A 25,201-nucleotide genomic window follows, 5' to 3' on the forward strand; every position below is an offset into this window, starting at 1 on the left:
CACTGACATCCTTTTCATGCTCCTGGGAGGTTCTCCTGTCTCGCCATTTCCAGGTGAATTTAATTATTTAATTATTTTCTGGTACTGCACGTATACACCGTTACACAGCAGTCAGTCATATGTAAGTGGGGGGGGGGGGAGGAGACACCTGTATTATTGGAGTTGTGCATGCATAGAGCCCAGTAGACAAAACCAGAGTGTACAGATTAGGGGATTCAGGTCCTTGTGTGTAAACCGCTTAGAGCAGGCATCCCCAAACTTCAGCCCTCCAGATGTTTTGGACTACAATTCCCATCATCCCTGACCACTGGTCCTGTTTGCTAGGGATCATGGGAGTTGTAGGCCAAAAGATCTGGAGGGCTGCAGTTTGGGGATGCCTGGCTTAGAGGTTTTATTACAGTCAAGCGGTATATACGTTTTGGTAACGTATATACGGCTTAAAAAAGTGTGTGTGTGTGTGTATGATACCCAGCATGCAATATCATTGAGATCTTGGAGCAGGGGGGGGGAGGGTGGCAGAATAAGCCAGCATGATCCCTGCCATGTGTTTTATTGAACGTTAGCTGGGGACTGTACAGTGTTCATTGAAGATTTACCATAGTCATTTGTATGTACTCTATCTTTAACTATTTATCCAGCCTCCCATTTTCAAATGGGGGACCAGCGTATGGGGTTAGGGACAGATAGATGCAGTAGGGACATGGTTAGATGTACAGCATGGGGAGGACTTCCAGAAATCTGAGTCCTAATTTTATTTTTTTAACTTATAGTTATTTTTAATTTTGTCAGATGTCAAGCACAGTATTACAAAGCTACAGTTAAGGCTATATAAAATGTCACCCCACATAGGCCAGTTTAAAGAACTAGTTTATGATACTAGTTTCCTAAACTGGGCATTGGGGATGCAATTCAACTTTATATTACTTGAACGGCAGAACTACAGGCTGTATGGAAAAACGTTCTTGAAACTGAATGGGGTTTCAAAATTAGTTTGATACCAAGAGTTTGTTATACATAGAAAAGCCAGTTTAGTTGAGTTAGTGCAAGTTAACTTGCATTTTCAGACTTTTACTATCTTTTCTAGACATAGTTTTGTTTCTGTGGTTTCTCAACAATTCACCACCATTTATTTTCAGTTTTTGTTATGCTGTCAGTGACTACATTTCATTACATTTTTTTCATTCTCATTCATAAAAAATATTGTGGTACCTTCTGTCTACACATCATATCTTCGCTGTAAGTGTGTTTTAGTCATGAAATACGTTAAAACCATGTTGTTGTTTTTTAAAAAACCCTAAAGTCCTTGCTCCTCACAATTTGCCCAACATGTAGCTGCTGTTTTATAACATGTTCACCCTAATCCAGTGACAGTGATTCTTCAGTAGAAGAAGAATTAGTTGCTCTGTGTGTGGTTGTAATGCTCAGGTAGTTGGCACTAGAACTTGATGTTGTAAAAGCTGAACATATGATCAATAAGATCCAGTCAGGCATGTTTAGTCTACTAAACATGTCTGGATTGGGTTGATGCAGTTGATCAACAGATCATAAAGGCACATGATTTTATAATATTTGTACAAAACCATTTTGCAATGTGAACTGATATTTGAAAAACAGTTGTCTATGTGTTTGACTAAGGCCTACTCAGAGTAGACCCATTAATATATATATTTTAGGCCAGTTTATAACACTGATTCATATTGTATGTAAATTTGGAAAGTATATGCTTATATATGTTTATATGCAACTGTGGCGTTCCCACAGTTCTCTCTCTCTGTGTGAGAGACTCACTTTTTGTCCATGTGTGTGCTCTGTAGCAGATTTACGGATACGTCATACATCCATTTTGTAATCATATCTATGTCATATATGTATGGTTACAAAATGGATATATGACATTTCTGTGTGAAGGGACCCTTGGAGTCCTGTTTTTGTTTTGGTGCAGCTTTAGGCTTTGCTAAAGGTAAAGGTGAAGGTACCCCTGACCATTAGGTCCAGTTATGGACGACTTTGGGGTTGTGGCGCTCATCTCGCTCTATAGGCCGAGGGAGCTGGCGTTTGTCCGCAGACAGCTTCCAGATCATGTGGCCAGCATGACTGGCGAACCAGGCTTTGCTAGTGGGCATTTATTCGTGACTACTTAATCATTGCTGCAAACAGTATGCTGCTCAACACTGGGTCTATAGAGTAGAAACGTGGTGGGACTTGTGTGCCCTCTTTCACATCTAAAACAAAGATGAATGTCAGATACATATGGGCAAATATCTGCATGAGATTTCTGTAGTAAACTTGTCGGATAGAATACAGACTCTTACATGAAGAAAGTGGTTAGATGGATCTGTGTTTACTAATAAGATAGAGATTAGTATATGAGCATTATATGATATAAGGTAGAACAGGAGCCTGTCATTAGAGGGAGCAAATAATAGTTGGTTATGGGTTAGAATAAGAGTTCAAAATGTTTTTGAGAGAATTTGATAGACTGTAATAAGCCAGTATCAAAGTTCATTATCTTGTGGAAAGTGACTGGTTACATTAAACATTTCATGTCATGAAATTGTAATGAGATGATTAAATGAGATTGTATGTTGCTAAGGGCACCAGTATTTGAACAATGCTTTCAAAGAATCTTTTAATACATTTGTAAGCAGCCTTTGAAAGTTTCACCCTACAGTCAATACAGTCGTACCTTGGTAGTCAAACGCCTTAGTTGTCGAACAAATCGACTCCCGGTTGTCGCAAACCCGGAAGTGAGTGTTGGTTTGCAAATGTTTTTGGGAAGCCGAACATCCAGTGCGGCTTCCGCAGCTTCCGATTGGCTTCCGATTGTGCCTTGGTTTTTGAACCCTTTCGGGAGTCGAACAGACTCCCGGAATGGATTAAATGTGAGAACCAAGGTACCACTGTACAGAAGTACCACAAGTAAGACACCAACTCCTTTCAGCAGACAACCCTTGCTGTCCCCAAACTTGAAGCTTGTTGAGTTTTCAGCTGAAGAGCTAGAGGCATTGCAAGAGTTAAAATATTTGTTTGGATTAGAATTGTACTGTATTTAATAAGTACTACGGTAGGAATGCCTAACTATGCATCCTGTAAGACTGAGATTATTTTAAGAATGTAACAATTTTCTGTGAATATTAGAAATCATGTTTGAAAATTAGGTTTATTGTGAATCTCCATGCTGGTAAAGGAATTACTGAATCTGCCTAGAAGAGTGCATTTTTATGAAATCCTCTGGCAGCCATGAAACAGCCCCCATAATAGTTTTGTGATTGCTGATATGCATTTCTGGGTTTCAATTCTGCAGGGTAGCCATTGATACAAAACAGTTAATGCCAGCAACCCAAGGAAAATTGAGATAATCTTACTTCACAAGAATGTTGTCTTAGAAGTATTTTGTTCGACCTGCGAAAGCAACAGGTTTTATTGAAAAGTATTAAAATGTTAGCTTTGCATATTTTAAATAGAACTCATTTGTGTTTGTGTATCTGGGTATGTGTGTTGTATGCTGCTGGCCCTACTGGAGGTCTTCCACATTGCTACAGCGAATTTAATTAAAATAATCAGAAAATCTTAATGATACAATGATCTGAAGAAATGTAAATTATAGGGCACTTATCATGTAGCAAAGTTATTCCAGGTTTCTTTGTACAGTCCTGTTATTTACCACATCTGAGGCCTGATGTCAGTCATTGATTACCATGCAGAAACACTTTCCCAAAATGCCTTTCCTTGCCATTAACATGATATGAAGCCTCAGTAAACTCATTCTGAGTCTTCATAACCAAGGAGCTTTATTTGACAGAACCAACCTCCAGGGTAGTGTATTAATGTGGAGAAATACCATATGATAAAGAAGTAAGTTGTATTCACCCAAGGGTGGTCTGTGCATGAGGCAAGGTGAAGTCATTTGCCTCAGGCGGATCTGACCCTCTTCCCTCCCCCTCCTTGCCCCCACTGTTGTACTGCTGCCAGCGCTTTCCATGCTGTGGATCCAGTGCACTTGCCCTTGCCACTGTGTCCTTGCCATTGCTGTGGCCATTGCAGCCATAGCCACAGTTGTGGTGATGGGTCGGGCAGCAGTGACAGCGGAGGGAGGGGGCAGGGGACCAGATCTGCGGGGGGGGGGGGCAGGCATCAGGGGCGTAGGCAAAATGTCTTGGGCCAGCCCTGTATTTACCAATGCTATACATAATGCAGGGACTAAGCTAGGCTTTATTTCACCCTGGTAAAAAAATTAGTTTGGCATCCTATGCACATTTGTGTACACACACAGAGAGAGACTAGGAGCCTCAATGGCATCCCTCTGGAGGCTTCACCTGGGGCAAAAAACATGGCTAGCCATCCCCCCACCCCCGAAAGCTGCGGCTCTGCATCTTGGTAGCATCGGGAACAGCTAATCCAGGGGTCCCCAGACTTACCTGGCTTTGGGCCGGTGCCCGCCGTGCCGATCGTGCGGCGGGCCGGACGGCAGGGGAGTGCACGCGCAGTGGGCCAGAGGGCGGAGGATTGCGCGCCCGTGCACATGCGCGCACACACTTACTGGCGCGGTGGCGCGCTTCCAGGTCAGAAAAATTGCCGAAAATCGTTTGTGCGCATGCGTATGGGCCTCCCCCCTACCTGGAAGTGCACCGGAAATGACCTCTTCTGGGTCGGGAGAGGCCCATACGCATGTGCACAAACGTTTTTCGGCACTTTTTTCCGATCTGGAAGTGCGCCGCCGCGCTGCACGCTGTAAGAGCGGGCGGCGGCAGCGGGCGGCGGGGGTCGTTGCGGGCCAGATTGGGAGGCCAATTGGGCCGCATCTGGCCCGCGGGCCGTAGTTTGGGGACCCCTGAGCTAATCACACAAAGCATTCTTCATAACATACAGTCTGTTTCAGAATATTGGAGTGTGAGTTAAATTAGCAGGTCTGAGAACTGAAGCACTGTTCAGTCTTGCCTTTGCTTTGTATTTACTGTAGTCGCACAAAGGAGTATTACTCTTCCTTTTGCTGCTGAATTTGAGACCATTTAAAGATAATAGTGTTCTTACTACTGTCTTATTTTCCCCAATAGACGTGTTATATATGTGATGAGCAAGGCAGAGAAAGTAAAGCAGCCACTGGCGCTTGCATGACTTGTAACAAGCATGGATGCCGCCAAGCTTTCCATGTAACATGGTAAGTAAGCAATTCCCACTTGTGTGCATTCCTGGTTTCCTCTCTCCAAGTTATATTGTTTTACTGCCCTGGTAGATGTGGCTCCATGGTGGGGCATGATTCCAGTTAAAATAATCACTTGTTATAGCATGGTTGTAGTAAGTACATTTTACTTAACCATTATTTCTATAATTCATTTTACAATTTGTGCTGCGGGAGTGCAGAAATACGGCTTGATGTCCTCCCTACTTACAAACGGCAGTAACCTTAAAACATTTTTCTGATTAGATTTTCAAGTGCATGTTTACACACTCTAAATATCTAAAGAACCTGTTTTAAGGAGCAGTTCTGTGTGTCCCTGGAAGGAGGCTGAGAGGTTGTAGGATGCTGCGGAGAGGGAGGTCTATGGGCACAGGCCTCCCTAGTACAGTATGATGGCATAAGTTCTGTTGCCGTCATTCTACTACCAGCAGTGTTCTGAGGATGGTAGAGAAACAGGGCCTTCTGGGACATATTGGGGAAGGCATTTTATCCACTTGATCCCAGACCCCATTGTTGTCCAGACATGCCAACAGAAAGGGAGAAAAACTATTTCCCCTTTCATTCCTTATTTTCCTTCCCATTAGTGTCAATGGGATGGGGGGAAAAAATAGAAGGCTGAAAGGAGGGGAGTGGAGCCTCTGCCTCCCAGCTCCTGACTTCCACCTTGACCAGCCCAAGCTGGGAGAGCTTAGGAAGTGGCATTCTCTCTACCATAGATCCCTCCCCCCTGGCAACTTTGGGATTCCTCTTCTAAATATTTTGTTGAGCAGTTACATTTTCCATCTTCAGTATCTGATTTCTTCCTCTCTTTTTCTTCTTCTCAGTGCACAGTTTGCAGGACTTCTTTGTGAAGAAGAAGGCAATGGTGCAGATAACGTCCAGTATTGTGGCTACTGTAAATACCATTTCAGTAAGCTGGTAAGAATCTGTTGAATTTAGTGTTTCAAACACTGTATTTTACTAATAACATGTACACCTAACAATTAGCCACTAACAAGGTGTTGCTTTTACTAAATAGTGACTAAAATGTAATCTTGTGGCCATTTAAATTTTTTTAGTGAATGGCAATTTTGACTTTCCAGTTTTATTTCATAGTGAATTTAATCTTTGTTATGAGATTAGCCTGAGGAACACCCACATTTTAATACAAGATGTGTACCTTGCCTTATAAAGAAAAAGCTTCCTGACTAAATCAGACAGCCATCCAGTCCATCGGTCTTACAGCAGTGCCCCCCCCACCCCAGATATCTCTGGGAAGCCCCAGATCAGAACATGATGGTAATAGCCATGCACTGATCTCTGTCCCCTATAGCTAGTAAGGTTCCTTTTTAGCTATCATAATAATAGCAACTAGCTGGCTTCCTGATTCTCTTGCTCTTATTTTAACTAATACTTAAAAAAATAGCAAATCCCCCCACTTGTTTTATGTACATTTGGTTTGTCAGACACTTTTTATTGTGTCCCTCACTATGTTTCAATTCAGGCAAGCCCTGCAATTTTTGAAAGAAAAATTCTTGACTTTTATAGCATTCTTTATTATTTGCATTGTTTATGTGCCACCCTAAAACAAAAACTATCTGCGCTGCTTTGAACATAAAAATACACATTACAATAAAAGTATAATAAAAACACAGCAATAAAATCAGAACATTGGAATAAAAGTCCACTGAATTAAATAATATTCAAAACACAATGTTCAAAGGCATGGGAAAATTAGGAGGTATTTCTTGGTGGGGAGGAAAAATCTACCAGAGGAGGTGTGAGGCAGACCTCTCTAGAAACTGAATTCAACAAGTGCTACTGGTACAAAGGACCCTTTCTTAATACTGCTATTTAACTACCCTTGCATCTTTTCAGATTTATTGGTGCCTTTTTTCACCTGTTGTAGCTATTATTAAAGAAGTTTAAAATAATTTCAAAGCTTCTTGAAGTGATTTGGCTCGCCCAACTATATATGTTTTAGCTTACTTTTACCTAATAATAATCAATAATAATATTAATGTTAATTCCCCGTTTTACAGTTTAAGACGACTAAGGGAATTTTTGGTGATTTTTCATATTCACTATATTTAAGCATGATTGTATTGTGTTCATTGTTTGCATCTTCTGCCAGATCCTATTCACCTTTTGGAATTAAATACATAGATTTTATTTTTGGTGAGTTCCATGATTGACCATCCCATCTGGAGTCATTTATTGTCTCTAGAAAATTTGTGCCTATTGTGATATGATTCCCCCCACCCCCAGAGAAATTTCATGGAGTTAAAGTCTCCTGTTATAATATTTCCAACCTTAGCTGCATCCCTGATAACCTTTTTTGTAATTTAGCCTATTTTACAAGCCTAAATGGGAGTAAGTCTAACTGGATTCAATGAGACTTGCTTCAGAACAGGCATGCATAGGATTTATGCTGTCAGTCACTATTAGAGCAATGGCCATATATTATTATTTTTACTTGGATTTTGGGGATAAACTTTATGTTCTAATTTTTCTAATTTATTCAGTTAAATAATGCCATTTCTTAAAAATTGTATGTGAGGATAATCACATGCTGTTGACTTTTCAGTATTCTCATAGGTTTCTGATGCAGCAAATATTGCTATGTTTTCTTCCAATTCCGAGCTTCCTAATTTATTTATTTTGTCCTTCTCCTAAAATTATGTTTCTGTGTAGGATTTCAAGTGACATTTGAGTGTTTCTGAACAGCTCCCATTAGTTTCTGTGCTTGCTGTCAGTTTCTGTTCTATCTGTACTCTGAGGGTGTAGATTAAGGCTCCAGATTGTTCCATTGCTGCCACATCTCTACCTGCATGACACCTGACATCAGGTGTGGGCAGGTGGGCATGGTTTGGGGGAAAGTGCCTTGTGAGCCAAATTTGGTCCCATGTTGGGCCTGATTTGACCTGAAGGCCACTGCTTCTCCCCACCCTTGATATAGAATAACAGCTGTAAAGTTGGGCTTTATAACCTATGATTTAAATGCTAGATTCTGATTCCTTTGGGATTCAAGATAAACAAGTGTTGTCAATGCAGAATGTGATCCAGAGACGTGGAATGAATCTGATTTAACTTATTCATAAGCTATATATACTTCATAGCTGACTAGTGAGGATTCTGCTGTGTATACAGCCCCCCCCCCACTCTAGCATATTAAAGTGTTAGACCTGAATTTGGTGTTTCTCAGATCTCGCAGGCAATGGACCCTCAGTAGGATGCCTGCTTGGTCCCTCCCCTTCCCAGAACACACTTAAGTTCTGCAAAAGTTTCCTTTCCCTTCTGATCTTCACTTGCTACTACTGTAAACCCTCCTGACTTCCCACTTTCTTTGCCTGGATTTTTCCCTGCTTTGCCATGTGGATTTAGTCATCTTGCTTGCATTTCATCGTTTGCTCATAGATACCTTTTTGTCTTCTCTTGTCTTGATCTATGGTCAGAACCGGGATAGGAATAGCAGCTCAGAATTGCTTGCCTCCCTGTAGCACTAGTATCAGCAGGAGGACTGTTTATTCTATTATCAGTAAATGCTAGAAACAACTATAACTGGAGTTGCCTTGGCTACTTGCTTTGCTTGAACACTAGTACTAGGGATTAGGATTTTATTCTGTTCTTTTCTCCTCCCTGACAGCCTTAATATTTTATAAGGATCTCTGATCAAAGTGGAGTTAAGGTTTCAAATTCCACATCATAAGCAGGAATAACTCCACTGATTCAGTTGTTTGCATTTGACTACTGTACTTTCATTGATAGAAAAATAAGGTTATCTATGTAAAATGAGTACTGATGTTAATATCTCACAGTTTACTAATGGCACAGCCAAGACTCTATAAACCTGCATGTCTGAGATCATGCAGTGGAGCTGACAGTATGGCTTCTGATGTAATATGTGCATTTTTAAAAGTTTGTGTATAGTAAGGGGACTGGACCCTTTCTATCTCCAGTCCACTCAGCAGTCAAATTTTGGATGTTCTGTTTGCATATTGGTGTACACAGCCACAACCTAAAATGTGCAACTTGTAAATTTCAGTTTTGTGGTATATAGGGCCGACTTGTGTTAGACTTTATGCAGTGGTGAACGGTGCTGCCTGGCTGCATGGGGCAGCACCCCCTGGGGGTGGGGCATTGCGCCAGGACGAGCCAGGACGGACTGTGCATGTCCGCACATGCACAGTCCGTCTGGGTTGGCGCTGCTGCTCTGCTCAGCTGGCGTGCTCTGAAGCAGAGTGGGTTGCTGGGCGGCAGTTTGCCACCTGGCAACCCGCTCCGTAGCGCATTCTGCTTCTTCCTGCTTGGGCGGAGGAGGCGAGGGGCAGGCCAGGGGCCGGGGGCACTGCCCCCGTGCTGCCTCCACCAGAGTAGAGCTAGGGGTGGTCCGCCCCCTTCGCCCCTCCCTTGCTACGCGCCTGACTTTATGCACATAGACTCCTATGCAAACATGATATCTAATGAGCAGCTGTCATGCAGATCCAGGGGCATGAAAGTACAACCACCTATTCTCTTTGAGAATATAAGGAAAGCCCTGTTGGATCAAGGCAGAGACCCATCTAGTCCAGCCAGATGCCTATGGGCTGCCTGCAAACAGGACCTGAAATAAAGAGTCCTCTCCTCTCCTGTCGTTTCCAGAAGCTGGTATTTAGAAGCATGGCTGCCTCTGACTGTGGAGGCAGACCATTGTTATCATGACTACTAGCCACTGATAGCTGTATCATCCATTAATTTGTCTACTCCTCTTTTAAAGCCATCCAAGTTGGTGGCCATCACTGCTTACTGTGGAAGTTAGTTCCATAGTTTAACTATGCATTGCACTTTCTTTTAACTGTCCCAAAATTTCCAACATTCATTGGAATGCTGCAAATTTTAGTGTTGGAATGCTGCACGTTTTAGTGTTATGTGTTTAGTGTTATGAAAGAGGGAGAAAAACATTTTTTCCATTTCCTCCATGCCATGCATAATTTTATGAATTTCTATCATGTCACCTCTTTCTCACCTTTCCTATGATTTAAAAAGTCCAAAATGTTGCAACTTCCTCATAGGGGAGTTTTTCCAACCCTTTGATCTTTTTGGTCGCAGTTTTCTGAAACTTTTCTAATTCTACAATACACTTTTTGAAATGAAGCAACCAGAACTAGTATTCCAAATGTGGTCATACCATAGATTTGTATAACGGCAGTATGATATTGGCAGTTTTATTTTCCATTCCTTTCCGAATGATCCCTAGTATGGAATTTGCAGTTTTCACAGCTGTTGCCCACCAGGTAAACATTTTAATTGAGCTATTCATTATAATCTCAAGGTCTCTTTCCTGGTCACTTGGTGCCAGCTCAGACCTCAGGAGTGTGTGTGTGTGTGTGTGTGTGTGTGTGTGTGTGTGTGTGTGTAAGATTTCTTTTGTACCAACATGCAAATTTTTATACTTGTTTACATTGAATTACTATTGCCATTTTTCTGTCCATTCGCTCAGTTAGTTTTAGTGACCCTGAACAATTTTTTATTATCAGCAAACATTGCCACTTCACTGCTCACTCCTAATTCTAAATTGTTTATGAACAAATAAAGAGGTACAGGTCCCAATACTGATCCCGGGCGGCCTCCACTTTCTACAACTGCCATTTATTTCTGATCCACAAGAGGACCTTTCCTTTTATTCCATGACTGTTAAGCTTGGTCAGGAGTCAGAGTTTTTTGAGAGTCCATGTACACATTATCTGTATGCTTGCTATCTCTCACAAAGACCCAAAATAGGTTAGTAAGACAGGACTTGCCGTTGCAGAAGCCATGTTGGCTCTGCTTCAGCAAGGCTTGTTTTTCTATATGCTTCATTATTTTATCTTTGACAATTCTTTCCACCATTTTTCCTGGGATAAACGTTAAGCTATTTGGCCTGTAATTTCCAGGATTCTCCCAGTTCCCTTTTAAGAAATTGGTGTACACTGGCTGCTTTCTAGTTCTCAGGGACAAGTTATATATTTTTGTTAGAATATCAACAATTTCACATTTGAGTTCTTTGAGAAACTTGCAAGTGAAGGCCATCCAGACCAAGTGATCTATTAGGTGTAAAACTTCATCTCTTAGCAGCACTATCTGCCTCAGACATCTTTGCACTAGTAGCTCTCATAACCTCTGTATAGATCAGTAGTTGCCGTAGAATCATTACAATTTTTCAAATTTCTGTGGCTTTCCTTGTTATGGAATGATGCCTGAAAAAGTACAGGATGAGGCTTTTTAAGTGGTTGGGCTTCTAATAACAAAAGGCACAGCTTTCCCCATGAACTCTCAATTCATGTATTTAAACACCTGTTGTTCTGCAGCATTTTATAAATCCCCACTTTTCTCCAGTCAGTGACATGATACCTTGAAACAATAAAATTCATGCACGGCAGAAAGTCCACAGAAAAATACGTTACTCAAGTAAGAAAGAGAGCATTAATTGAATGGTTGCAGAATTCTCCAGTGTAAATAAATCTTCAAACTTGCATTTTCTGGTTTTCAATGCATAGAAAAAATTGAATTGTGCATTATTTTCTTCAGCACTATAAAAGTACAAGTAAATAATGTGCCAGAATTATATTGAGGATTATTGAGGCTACAGTTGTTGAAGCATTTATTTGTTATTTTTAAGCACTATGCAAATAAATACTGCATAGATAATAAAAAACACAAGTCTAATATAAATTCTGCTTCTTGGGAAATGTTTTAATACTTGGATTGTCTCTTTAAATATTGCTACTTTTTAAAAGGTATGATTACCTAGAACTACTGTTGATTCTGAAATGGGTTGATTCTGACGCAGCTACTCTTTAGCTGTTTAACTGTCGGCTTCAATGTGCAAATGAATAGAAGTTGCTAATTCTTTAGGCCAGGAACTACTAATAGGTGCTGTTTATTTAAGTTGGAAAGAGTTTTCCTCACAGAAGCATGTCTTAATATATGCAAATTCAGCAAAATAATGCTTTTAATCTTATGATACTGACTTTATTAAAGGTACCTTTACAAATAGTGGCAGTGAAGATAGCAGGGTTTTTATTCTTGTCTTTTCATACTCCTCAGAACAGCTTTGTTTAGATTATGAGTGTTTTGGTTAGCTCTGGAGTTATGAATTTGTGTTTTGATTGATAAGGTGCTTGTCAGACATGGTATAGATGGCTTTTATGTATATTCATTTCATGAATATATATATGTATGTATGTATGTATATATATTTTCTCTTTTTAGAAAAAGAGCAAACGGGCATCTAATAGGTCATATGATCAAAGTTTAAGTGATTCTTCCTCTCACTCTCAGGATAAGCACCATGAGAAAGAGAAAAAAGTAAGTGGATCTGTTATATAACACATCTGCTTTTATTGTGTTAGCACCTTCTAAATGTTTAATCAGTAATCATTAAATGTATGAGGATGTTTGGTTTCTTCAGTGTGGGAAACAGCTATTTTAATACTGTGTGCATGTTGATCCAGTGATAACAAGACCTAGTGGAGGAGCTCTCCTTTTTGTTCCTTACATTTCATTCTACCAGTGTCCTTGTTTCAAGTTGCGGGGAAAGGGGATTAGAGTAGGGTTTCTTGCATGCAATTGATTTTTTTTTTATAGATTTTGTCATATTATAGTGAAGCTGGTTTTCATTTGACTATACGAATAGCATATTAGTTCTTAAAAATATCAGTTTCTGCATATCTTATTATTGCAATCTTTCATGTACCCATTTCACTTCTGTTGAAGAAAGCTAGCTAGAAGTTGTTGGCTGATCTTTTGGTGGTACTTGCAGTCTTTTCTGCATTGTAATTACATACAAGATGCTATTATCATTCATATGGAAATTTGTAATCTCAGTAAATTGTAAAAAATAAATCACTAAAGACTAATTGCATCTCTGTTGACTTGTTCTTCTTATACTTTGATTTTAGATAGTTTAGGGAAGAAGGTTGATTCAGTGTTGGTAAGTGAATACTTGCAAATTTTTGGCTCACAATACCAAATTTATAATTGCTTTAAGTTATTTGTTTTCCATTGCATAGAACTAAAGCAGCAGATATAATTCAAACCTCCATAAGAGGAGAGTAGACTCTGTCTGGATATTCCAAGCCCATGTTCAGTGTTACCTTGTTTTGTGAACTATTTTGTTGGGGAAACGACTCTGCTTTTCCAACCTAGTCATATTTGCTAGGATACAGAAAGGTATACATTAAAGTCAGCTCAGCTTCTTGCTGGTGATGTAGGATGGGGCACAATCCTGAAATTGTATTTCATAAAATGTAATTAGCAAATAAGTGAATCTATAAAATTCCAGTCAATCTGAGTAGTTTCAAGTTGTATCAGTCATAAATATGACTTCTGTAGAGGATGAAGTATGATAAGCTGCCCATAGATATTGTTGTAGGTAGAACGATCCTATAGTGGAAAAGAATGTGGCTAACATACTTTTAAATTAGATTCACTTTAATACCGTCTGCAACTAACAAGTAGTATGTTTCTACAGACAGACACAGTGGAAGTGAAGGGGCCAGTTCTGTTCCAGGAAATAGCTTTGAGAGTACAGGGTTTCTGAATCAAGGCAAAAAAACAACAACGTTTTAGGCCACCAGAGTAAGAAGTCAAGGCAGGGTAAAGCCTCTGGGTTATGGCAATGCAAGGGTTTCAAGATTCATTGGCACCCTGAATAACTCAATGCAAAACTCAGGCTAGAGACTCCATAACAGTAGAGATTAAATGTTGCCTGAGCATGGCAGATTTTCAGACTTAATAGAAGCTGTAGCTCTATCTGAGTTACTAGTTTCACCTTAAGTGAGACAAGGCCTGCCTTGACAGATTGGGAGAGTTTGTGGTTCTGTTAAGACTTCTGAGTTGGAGTTCTCTGAGTCAGAGGAGGGAAAGTGACTGGCATAATAGACTCCTCTTTCATTAGTATTTCTGGACAGGTCTTCTCAGAGGTCTAGAGAGGCCTGGGCCACTTCCAACTTTTGTGACTTCCAACTTTTGTGACCTCTACTCTGAATAAAAACTAGAAACAATGAGTCAACACACTAAAACAAAAGAATACAACCCTTCCCCCTCCCTATTCAACAACCAAAAAAACTGTTTCCTTCAGACTCAGAGCAAGAAATACAAAGGAAACTCTCTTCTCAAATATTTAGGCTGCAATCCTAATCCCAATGGAAGTAACCTCCATTGAATTCAATATAATGTATTTCTTATGGTTAGCATTACCCTTAAAATCAACAGCCTCTCTGCACATGTGTGCAAGTGCACAAGGGCTCTTTGGATCCCAGCCATAGATAACCCTAATTATCCTAATGATGCAGAAAGAGGCACAGTAGCTGTGTGTTGACATTTCCATCTTAGAAGTAGGTAGAAGGCCAAAAATTAGAGGCTTTCTCAAGATTATTAACCAAGGCTCTTGGTCTTGCCTCCCTCACCATGTCTCTAGGCCATACATAATATGAATAAGTTTTTATCCTGGGATTCTAGTTACGTTCCCCCCACCTTTCTGAGCAGTTTGAATATCCTTGTGCATTTGTCACACCAAGTTATTGACTACTAATCAGTTTTTTCCACTTTTGCACGGAGGGGGGTATTCGTGATACTCAGTTGTATTTTAAATGTATGGATGTTTTAATATTCTGTTACTAAAGCTAACAGCATTAGAATAATAGAACCTAATAGTGAGTTCATTCCTGGAGTGTAGATCCTTGTGGCACCATCCATGCATATGGGGGAATCCAAAAGGAACAAATTGCCAGTTAATCAGGCTCAGTGGTCACAGAAGAGTGCCTTTTTTAGGAGGAGTAATGCAAAACGGGGGATGGAGAGAAATTGGATATAGAATATCCTGGGAAAGGGCATAGCTGGCTGGCTGGAGCCCTTAACAGAAGCACTGCACACTGCCAAATGTTCTTGCAGGTCCCCTTGTATAGAACATTGCTGGAGTCTGCTTGTCTGTTGGGTAGTTTCTAAACCATTTTAAACTGATTTTAGCCTGAGAGCTAAGTTTTTAAAGTAAACAATTTCTTCTTAACAGTAGCAATTGCAAAGAAATCTGTTTTATATAATTTCTGTTTACAAAATTTCAAAATTCCTTATAGATGAATTTAAGTTTTGAAAATGTCATGATGCTTCCATAATTGCAAACATGAGAGACAGGTTTTACAGTTAAAAGACTATGCTGTGTTGCAGTGGAGGAGCAGGCATTAATGAACTGTTCATTTTAGTGTGTATCCTTCTTCAAGTCATAATGAAAACGTGGGTGGGAAACTCCTTGCTACACTTGTTCAACAAGCATTTCCAGCTCTTTGGAAGAGCTGCCAAGTGAAGACAACATGTAGTATGTGAACAAAATAAAACTGACTGAGCAACCAACCAAAACGATACTATAACATTTTTCCCCTTATTTAAAACTTTGTTGCTGTGAAATGCTTCTCTTTGTATTGCACTAAAGAAAATATTGATGCTGCAGATAGAATGAAGAATTCATTGTCCAGTAGCAAATATATTGTGTTAGATGTGCCAGAAAGTCATTTAAGGGTTTATGGTAGGACTTAAGATCTCCCTGTTACATTCCACTGGCTATAAAATTGGTGCCTTTAGAAGGGGAAAGAGCCTAACTACCAGTTGATATTATGTTTGGGGTATGTCTTTGTATGCTGAAGTGTCCTTATTTTGATGCTGGAGGTTTTTGGGCGGGGGGGGGGGGAATGGAGATACTTTTGAAGTCCTCTTGGTCTCCCTTTTGTCTGTGGAACTGCGCATATAGATTTGTTGTGTCACTTTCTTTCATTGATTGATGAACTAGCTGGCTTTATAGGGATGGCTATTTACATTTGGGTCACTGTTTATTCTTTATTATAATTAATGGTAGTATCATAGCTGATTTGCTCTCATCTCATAGCTGTTGTTGATGGGTTTTTTTGTTTTTTTTAAATGGATGCTTGTTCTTAAGAGTTTTAGGTGAAATTTATGGTCCAGTGTGTATAATTCAGCTGTTTACATTTTATTATATGCAGATGATGCTGTTTTAACCTTGCAAACCCACTTGGGACTTAGATGATTTACAAATTATTGCAGATTGTTATTGAAACAAATATTAACTATGAGAAGTAAAAAATTAATGGTCTTTCCAAAAGGGAAGGCCAAGTATTTTTCGGCCATGGGTATGGATAAGTATCTTGGGATCTTGTTTCATGAATCTACCAGTTAGGAAGTGTAGGCAAAGCATACAATAATAACATTAATTGGATTTTTCTACACAAAAGGAAGTAAAAATTTTCCAGCAACCATATGTATGTAGGCTGCAAAAAGTTGTGACCCAGATTTTGTTTGGAGCCTCAATCTTGTTTCCAGGACTCAGCTTTTCTTTGGAAGGAATTCAGTCTTCCTTTCTTAGAACTATACCTAAATGTGTTGCTGGTACTGCTTTTAATTTGGAAGTCAGTTTTAGCTCATTAAGTAACTTGGCATGGACATATTCAATTCATTATTGCCTTCAAATTTGCTCCTTTACCTCTTCCAACTCTTTGGTCTGTCAGGTGCTGCTTTGTGTCTTTCTGGAAAAGCGAGTTAAGTGGAAAAAACTGCTGTTGGTTGTTCTCCTGTTTTCTGCTCTCACTGGAATTAGTAGTTGAATAGAGAATAAATATATAGGCGGGCAAGAGCTACATCTATTAGCTAGTGGAACATCTACTGTACGTCATTGGTCTTGGCTTCATCTGCTTCTAATAATGGTGTGTCAATACAGTACTAATGCCTCAGTACAGAAGAGTATTTTATTGGACCATTTTAATATTAATTCTTCAAAGAGTTTAGAGGGCAGAATTGCTAGATAGTTTTCATTTAAAGATAGAGGCTGTCCATGTAACCACACAGACTGAAACAGTCTCATGTGTTCTTTTACTGTAGTTTTTATCAGGAGCTTAGAGAATGTATTGTATATCCTTTTATAAGACAGCTTCCTAGTTGATCTTATTACAGAGCAGGTGGCAAAATATCTGAATGGTGTCATATTTCTTGTTCTTAGATTTTCAGGTTTTAAACAGTTTGCTTCAATGTGGCTGCAAATTTGTCTTTTGTCTTTTGACCTGTTAACCATAATAAACACCTGAATATCTAATTTAGGTGTCATTGCTATATATATGGTTTTGCTTTATGTTTTTGCTATTGTCATTTGCTAGAAGTTTGCCTTTTCAAATCATCGTATTTATTTATTGCAGTATTGATATTTTACTTTATGAAATTTGTATACCACCCTTCATCCATAGTTCTCAGGGCAGTTCACAGCAATAGGCTGTAATGCTTTCTTGAGGGCAGAGGAAGTCTTATAATGAAGAGCACATCCTTTGATAAGTGGTATATTCATTGTTGAATTGTTTCTTCTTAATATCTGCAACACTTGACTTTTCTGTATGCAGGGCAGTGATGGAATCTACTATATTTTGGTCCAAGGCACCAACAAGGTAACTGGCAGTGTTGGATCTCCAGTAGCAGTGGGAGGAACTCCCCTCAGGTTGTGGGTATGGTGGCTGCTGCAATAAGCAAATGACTAATTGGTTGACCATGGTGTTAAGAAGGCGTAAACTGTACTGTTGGTTCAGTGAGAGGGAGTTGATCAGGTCTGAACAGCAACTAATGCGATTGATTTCTACCCCACAGCTCTGGAAAGCTATGGAACTTTATATTCTTTCCATGATTCCTTTCCTCCTCAAACCAACTCTGACTCTAGGAACAAACTGTTTCTGAGATTCTGCCACGCCCAAAAGCTTTTCCATAGGTCAAATTGGGGAGTCTTGCTCCATCTCCACCATCACCCCCCCTCCACTAAAGCATAACCTCTGTATACAAAGTCATTCAGAACAGTGGACTTGGTGCCCCAGCCCCATATAATAACTATTTCCTTGACTTGTGCCTGCAAACAAATTGGGAGCCAATGAGATCAATCAAAAAGGGAATGACATGATCTTTGTAAAGTGTACCTGGAAGCAATCTTGCCACACCATTCTGCATCAGCTACACTTTCCAAACTCTTAGAGCACATTTGAGATGTGACAGGAGGGATGGTACCTCTGGTGGGGGACATGTTGTGCTCCTTCTGGGGTAGTTTGGCCACCTTTGGTCCCCACCCTGCACTCAGCTCTCACCTGTGGCTCCTAGAAGCTGCCAGCACGCAACAGTGGCCCTACCCTGGGAAATGGCTTTGACTGGCTCGCTAAATCAGGTGAGGGTCGCTGATTAGTCTCAACCCTCAGTGAATCAAGGACTTCCCCTGCATGCGATGACAGGATCTGGTTGAGTAAGCGGATGAAACCGGTAGTTGGTCCAGTGGTCAAGAAGGTGGTTTATGCACGTGCTATAGAGGGAAGTGAGAGGCAGATGGGGCTCATCAACCTGGGAAGGAGAAGGAAAACTCTGATCCTAAACCTCCATTGCCTTGCCTCCTTCCGGCAACTCCTGCAGCCAAGCTGGTGCCAAACATATTGTTCTGCTTTCCTTTGGAATGCACCAGCAAGGCCAAGAGCTGTCATCTGGGCAGCCCAGGACCTCTATAGACACAGCTTGCGCCCTGGGGGGAGGTCACTGGTGTAGCACTCAATTGTCCAAGCTGGATATTACCAAGGTATATTTGATAGTGCTTTTTAATTGTGACATGTTGAACTGTGTACATGTTATACAAACATATCCTGTATCGTGGTTAATTCTTATTGCAATTTTAAAGATAAATTTAAAATGTCATGATATGGATAATTAGCACTATAATATAGTTTGAAATTTTTATTGAACAAAACTAAAATCTACAAAACTAAAATCTACAAACTCCAAAATTCCAATCATCAAAAATAAAGGAATGATGTAAAATAAAATTACATTTTTTTAAAAAATGAATTTGTCTTTGTCAGCTAGTCATACTGCAAAGGGAAAAGTCGTAGCCAAACTAAATGATGGTCTACAAAAGAGAGAGCTTAAAAATGCCTTCTCTAGCATCGTGTTTAAATATACTTTGTTTTATAGCAATCTGAAGACCACAGAAGTTACTAAATATAATCTTTCCCAGGCAACCAAAATGTGTGCTTGGAATTTCCTCTTATGCTTCCAAATGCCTAAAATAATGTATGACTCCTGGAATAGTTAGAAAAGGTATCTCCCCACAGAACCACAAAGTCCATAAGCTTCCAAAAGAAGCCCAAATCAGCATGTGGCAACTGATTGCCATAGTTTCCTTTTCTATTGGTCTTAAGTTAGATTTACTAGGCCTGAAACTGCTGAAATGTTTGCTAGGCCAATATGTTTTCTGGTGTCATTTCCTATTCTAAGATAGCTCTCAAAATACTGTGGCTCTGTGTAATTAGGCTTGCATAGTTCTGTGGGTTCTGTGCTTTGAAAGGGATCTTACATAGCATTGGAAAGGAAAACTGAGCCACACAGAATAGATTGTATTTGTGTGGTTACTTGTACTTTATGTTTCCCACCCTTATATCACCACATACAAGGTTTACTATGCCTGCCAGCTGCACACATAGGAGGGAGCTGCATTGTGGTAGGAGGCATACTTCCTCTACTCAAATTCAAATATGCTGTACACTATAAATGGAAACAAGACAGCAGCTTACTGCTACTGCTGTTTTTCAAAAGCTTGAAAAAAAACCCCATAACATGCTTCTCTGAGCCAGTTAAGTATGGTTATTCTGTAATGAGCTAGTAGTTGGTAGGAAATAAACTAGACTTAATAGTTGTAGTCTGATGGCCTTTTGAGAGTTCATGTGACCCTTTCAGTTTGGTGAAAAACCTGGATGGTCTGTCCTATGAGATATAGGTAGCTTGCAGGATTGCTGGACACTGGGAAGATAGCACAGGGTGAACTTCATGGTAACCTTTGTGACAAACTGATACAACTGTAGAACAACAGCCTGTCTTTACTGGAAAAGAAGTCTCTTCCTATGCCACACAGTCTACAGACTTTCCCTCTGCTGATCTCAGTTGGAAATGGCTCGGTGGATCAGTTATGTTCTCAGCTGTCTGTATTTAGGTTAACTTGGTGACCTTTCCTTCGACTGTGTGCTGTGCTTTCCAAATGACTTAATGCACATATAATGTATGTTTTAGCCTAAGAAACTGTATGTTAAACTACATGTTTAGAATAAGAGTGAGTCTTATCTCCCCCAACCCTCACCCCACCCTGGATTATTCAGTTATTCAAATATATGTTGGGAATTATGAACATAGAACCAGGAGCCATTCCAATATTGATTAGTCATAAAATTTGAGATATTATGTACAGTATGTACTTAGTCTGAGTTTTTGGAACGTGTGGCTTGGGTTTTCTTACTTGGTTTTGATTGTTTTCAGTGTGCTTCAGCTGATATGTCTATGCAGGGATGGTATGTAGGACAGTGGCTTAGGGAAAGAATTACAGAAGGAGGAGGAGGAGCTGCCAGAGCCCCCTCTTCACACAACTACTTGCTTTCTGCCAACATTCCTGTCTTCCACATAGTCCAAAGGAAGTATCTGGGGATAGTGACACTTGAGTATCATGCTCTGCCATTTTGCTAGCACTACAACTAGCTGTAGTTTTTATATTTTATCTCTGGAGCAGAATCGTCATGCACTTGGTTAGGAAAAGCCAGGGAGACCCATAATTCATAAGCCTTGCTTGTTTAGCCTTGAGATGATTCTGATTAAATTGCCCTTCCATAGGAAGAGATTGTAGGAAACACATTTCTACTGCAACAGCCTGAATAGAAGGCAATGGGTGGAATTCAGTGTCATGCTTTTACAAACAGTCCCCACACTGTTATGGGGGTCCTCCAGACCTCCCCAGAGCCAATTTTGTGTGCATGTGCAGGAGAAGGACTGTCACTGACAGGGTGTGTTAGGTGAATCCTGACCTATTACTTTTCACCTTCCTGTTGAATCCTGCGGTGGCTTCAGTTGTTTCCACAACTTTGAGGTTAAAACACTACAATATAATCTGCATATGATGAAGTCTAGTCACATGAAGTATACAGTAATAGAAAAAAGCATACTGGCAGAAATTGCTTTTGCTAAAACCAAGTAACATAGCTAGTCCTCTGGAATAAATGTCTAGAAAACCATTATTTATTATTTCTAATACTACTGGCTATTATGTAACTTTGTTGTTACATTGGATGTAGCAACACAGTTAAGTGTTTTGGTTCTTCAAATCACAATTTGCAACATTTGCCTAGACTGTGGCATTCAGATATCCTGTTACAGTATTACCAAATTATGCTTCATCGGTTGGGAACGCTCTGCAGGCTTGCACTTCCTGTTCCCGTTTGGACTCATTTACTTCTTTCACTGCCTTTCACTGTTTAGCAATGACTGTGATTCATTGGGCTATCTCGGGCATTCCCAAACTTCGCCCCTCCAGATGTTTTGGACTACATTTCCCATCATCCCTGACCACTGGTTCTGTTAGCTAGGGATCATGGGAGTTGTAGGCCAAAACATCTGGAGGGCTGCAGTTTGGGGATGTCTGGGCTATCTGAACCAGCATAACCACAGCTACCCTACTGCTAACAAAAGTTTGCTCTCAAGCAATAAAACTATGATAAATTAAACCAGGATATAAGCCTAGTTTCTTTAGTTTAGTTTGAGAACCAGTGGTGGTTAGTAGTTACTATATTTATACCAGTTACAACATCATGATATAAGATGCTGGGTAGAGAAAGCTAGAGAAGCTCATAAATTATAAATCTCCCTTGATTGCTTCTTTAGCCTTGAAAATCTTCTGGTTAAATTGCCACAAAGGGCGGAAAAATATGCTTGGACAGGGAGAAGCGGTAATGAGGAGCACACAAAGCTAGGATGTGTTCTAATCACTGAAACATGGTTTGATAATCAATCAGAATAATGCCTGAACCAAACCTGCAACCAGGGCTTTTTTCAACTGGAACTCACCAGCATCTCTCAAGTGGGCACTACTGCCATTATAAGAGAACTATGGAGGCATTCATGGTGAGTTCTGACATCTTTTTTTGCTAGAAAAATAGCACTGCCTGCAACAATTCTCTGTCTTTGAGAGAAAGACAATCCTTTTTCAATTTCTCCTGTGAACTTATATAACTGTATGCTGGATAATTAGCACATAACTTTTTTTTTAACCATGGGGTAGCTTCAATATATGGGAAGTGATTACTGTGTGTCTGTGTCTACACTTTTGCATGACAGGGTGCTGTAGTGCTTAGAGTGCTGCTGAGCTGGCATGGAGGAGACCCAGGTGTAAACCCACATTCAGCTATGAAGCTTATATGGTGACCTTGGAATAGTCACTGTATTTCAGCCCTGAACATCTACAACTGCCATATTTAGAGTTACTGTTCTATATATATTTAAGAATAATACTGGAGACTGAAATCTCTTTTCAATTAGGATTGCGGAAATGTGATTCTCTAGTTCAGGGGTGGCCAACTCCCAAGAGACTGCGATCACAGAGTTAAAAACTGGCAGTGATCTACCCCCTTTTTGGGGGTTCAGGTCAAAGTTATTGAGCTTTTTTAGTAAGGAGGAAGGCCCATTGGGGGGGGGCTCGGGGTTGAGTTTTTTCAGGGAAGAGGTAAAATGTTGAGCTTTTTTTAGGGGAGCCAGAGTTGTTCAGCTTCTTTGTGGGGAGCCAATGATCTACCAGTGATCTACCACAGACATGCTGTGATCTACTGGTAGATCATGATCTACCTGTTGGACATGCCTGCTCTAGTTACTTTGCGGATGGAATTTATCTTCTGATAGTTAAGGTTTGTGTAACAGAGTATATAGAAAGAGTTGACATAATTATTCTTTTTGTCTTATATTATTGCAATTGCAAATGTTTGGCACTCTCATATATAGATTGTGTTTAGCTGCACTAATTCTTTGCCAGCTTAAAAACTGGCATTCTTTACTGATAATTCTAAAGTGTCAGTAGAAGTCTCTAATAGCCTTTTCTCTTTAGTTCCAAAAGAGTGCTCAGCGTCTTCAAAGACAGTTTCTATACAAATTGCTGAAATTGGTAGGATCTGTTGAGATAGGAGTTTATGCTTCAACCATAATATGGACAATCATAAATTGTTTTGAGCAGATGAATAGATTTTCCCCACTAGTGTTTCTTAAATTAATGCTGATGGAATTTGAAATCTTGAGCACTGAAGCTGCCAATGATATCTAATTCTTAGTTTATCATTTATATGTTGACTGAGCAAAACAAATCTGTTAATATTAACGGATTGCCTTCTGTCTTCCACATATGGTTTGGTTCACATGTAACACCAACAGCTGCAAATTATACCCATAATTATACCCATAATGCTTTGGAGCTATGGGAAGAAGCCTTGTGCCCATCCACTTCCCCTCTTTGTCAATCCTCCATTGTGCATTCCACTTCAATTAGGATTGCAGTCCTAGTTTGCCAGTTTGGATATAATGGCAAACTGTGGTTTGATCAAACCAAGAAGCAGAGTACCTGAGTACAGAGCTCATTCATGTACTGCCAAGATGTGATTTGGCATTAGACATGAAACAGCTCAATGTGTCTACCTCTTGTACCTGTCCTCTAGTTTACTTTTCATTTCTTTTGCTTTGAGCTTTTTTGAAAGTATTTACTTTTGATCTGTAATTTTGCAGGAAGTCAATCTAAGGCACTTCCCCACCTCCCTAAATTCGAGATGAATAAGCTATGTGAATACATCATGCCAGTCAAATGCATACAGCATTGGGAGTATTTACTTCTCTTTTAAATAAACTACCGGTAAATGATTCCTATGGACCAGGCATAGGCAACCTTGGCTCTCCAGATGTTTTGGAACTACAACTCACATGATCTCTAGCTAACAAGGCCAGTGGTCAGGGATCATGGGAGTTGTAGTTCCAAACCATCTGGAGAGCCAAGGTTGCCTATGCCTGCTATAGACCATGCCAAGTTGTTTTCCTGTCTTTGCAAATGTTATTGCTGAATTTGTAAATAAATGTGAAAATTCATTCATCCATGTTTAAAACATATTCTTGTGTAATGTTCAGTTTTTAAGATTGGGTAGTTGTAATCTTGGGTTATTGTGTTTATATTATAACATGCATTATTCCCTTGATCTTGATTTGTTTATTGTTTTTATTGTCCTTATCAGGAAAGCAGTTTTACAGTCCATTATATACTTTATATATATAATGGACCCAGGTGGCGCTGTGGTTAAACCACTGAGCCTAGGGCTTGCCGATCAGAAGGTCGGCGGTTCGAATCCCTGTGATGGGGTGAGCTCCCATTGCTTGGTCCCAGCTCCTGCCAACCTAGCAGTTCGAAAGCACGTCAAAATGCAAGTAGATAAATAGGAACCGCTACAGCGGGAAGGTAAACGGCGTTTCCATGTGCTGCTCTGGTTCGCCAGAAGCAGCTTTGTCATGCTGGCCACATGACCTGGAAGCTGTCTTCGGACAAACGCCGGCTCCCTCGGCCAATAATGCGAGATGAGCGCGCAACCCCAGAGTCGGTCACGACTGGACCTAATGGTCAGGGGTCCCTTTACCTTTACCTTTTATATACTTTATATACTGCCAACCTAGCAGTTCGAAAGCACGTCAAAGTGCAAGTAGATAAATAGGTACCGCTACAGCGGGAAGGTAAACGGCGTTTCCGTGTGCTGCTCTGGTTCGCCAGAAGCGGCTTTGTCATGCTGGCCACATGACCTGGAAGCTGTACGCCGGCTCCCTCGGCCAATAACGCGAGATGAGTGCCGCAACCCCAGAGTCGGTCACGACTGGACCTAATGGTCAGGGGTCCCTTTACCTTTATATACTTTGTACCTCAGCATTCAGCTAGACATTTGTGCCATTTTCTAGTAGTACTTTATGTACTATTTTCACGATTTGGTTCAGTTACTGAATTCTATCAATAAATGTTTCCACAGTTGGCACAACTCTTCTGCATGTTTTAAAGATATATCACATCTTACTCCTCTGAGCTTGCAGAACGAATACCTTTATTTTTAATTAGTTACTATGACTTTTTAATGTCCAAATGATAGGTGGTAATGTGTTTTTTTGGAGAGAGAAGGGGAAGTA

The 25,201-nt window shown here is 40.1% G+C and overlaps 1 protein-coding gene across 6 annotated transcripts in view; it reads left to right on the plus strand.

The window, feature by feature from the left end:
* Positions 1–25,201, plus strand: part of MLLT10 (MLLT10 histone lysine methyltransferase DOT1L cofactor) — a 112,547-nt gene that overhangs the window by 26,087 nt on the left and 61,259 nt on the right. For 4 of the 6 annotated variants that reach the window (XM_035129304.2, XM_035129306.2, XM_035129308.2 and 1 more), the window contains 3 exons: positions 5,055–5,158; positions 6,004–6,097; positions 12,389–12,484. In XM_035129304.2, coding sequence (XP_034985195.2) covers positions 5,055–5,158; positions 6,004–6,097; positions 12,389–12,484 — 294 coding nt within the window. The remainder of the gene's footprint in view (positions 1–5,054; positions 5,159–6,003; positions 6,098–12,388; positions 12,485–25,201) is intronic. The other 2 variants (XM_035129307.2, XM_035129309.2) reach the window with 1 other exon arrangement.

This window comes from Zootoca vivipara, chromosome 12 (genome assembly GCF_963506605.1).
Source record: "Zootoca vivipara chromosome 12, rZooViv1.1, whole genome shotgun sequence".
Classification (NCBI taxonomy): domain Eukaryota; kingdom Metazoa; phylum Chordata; class Lepidosauria; order Squamata; family Lacertidae; genus Zootoca; species Zootoca vivipara.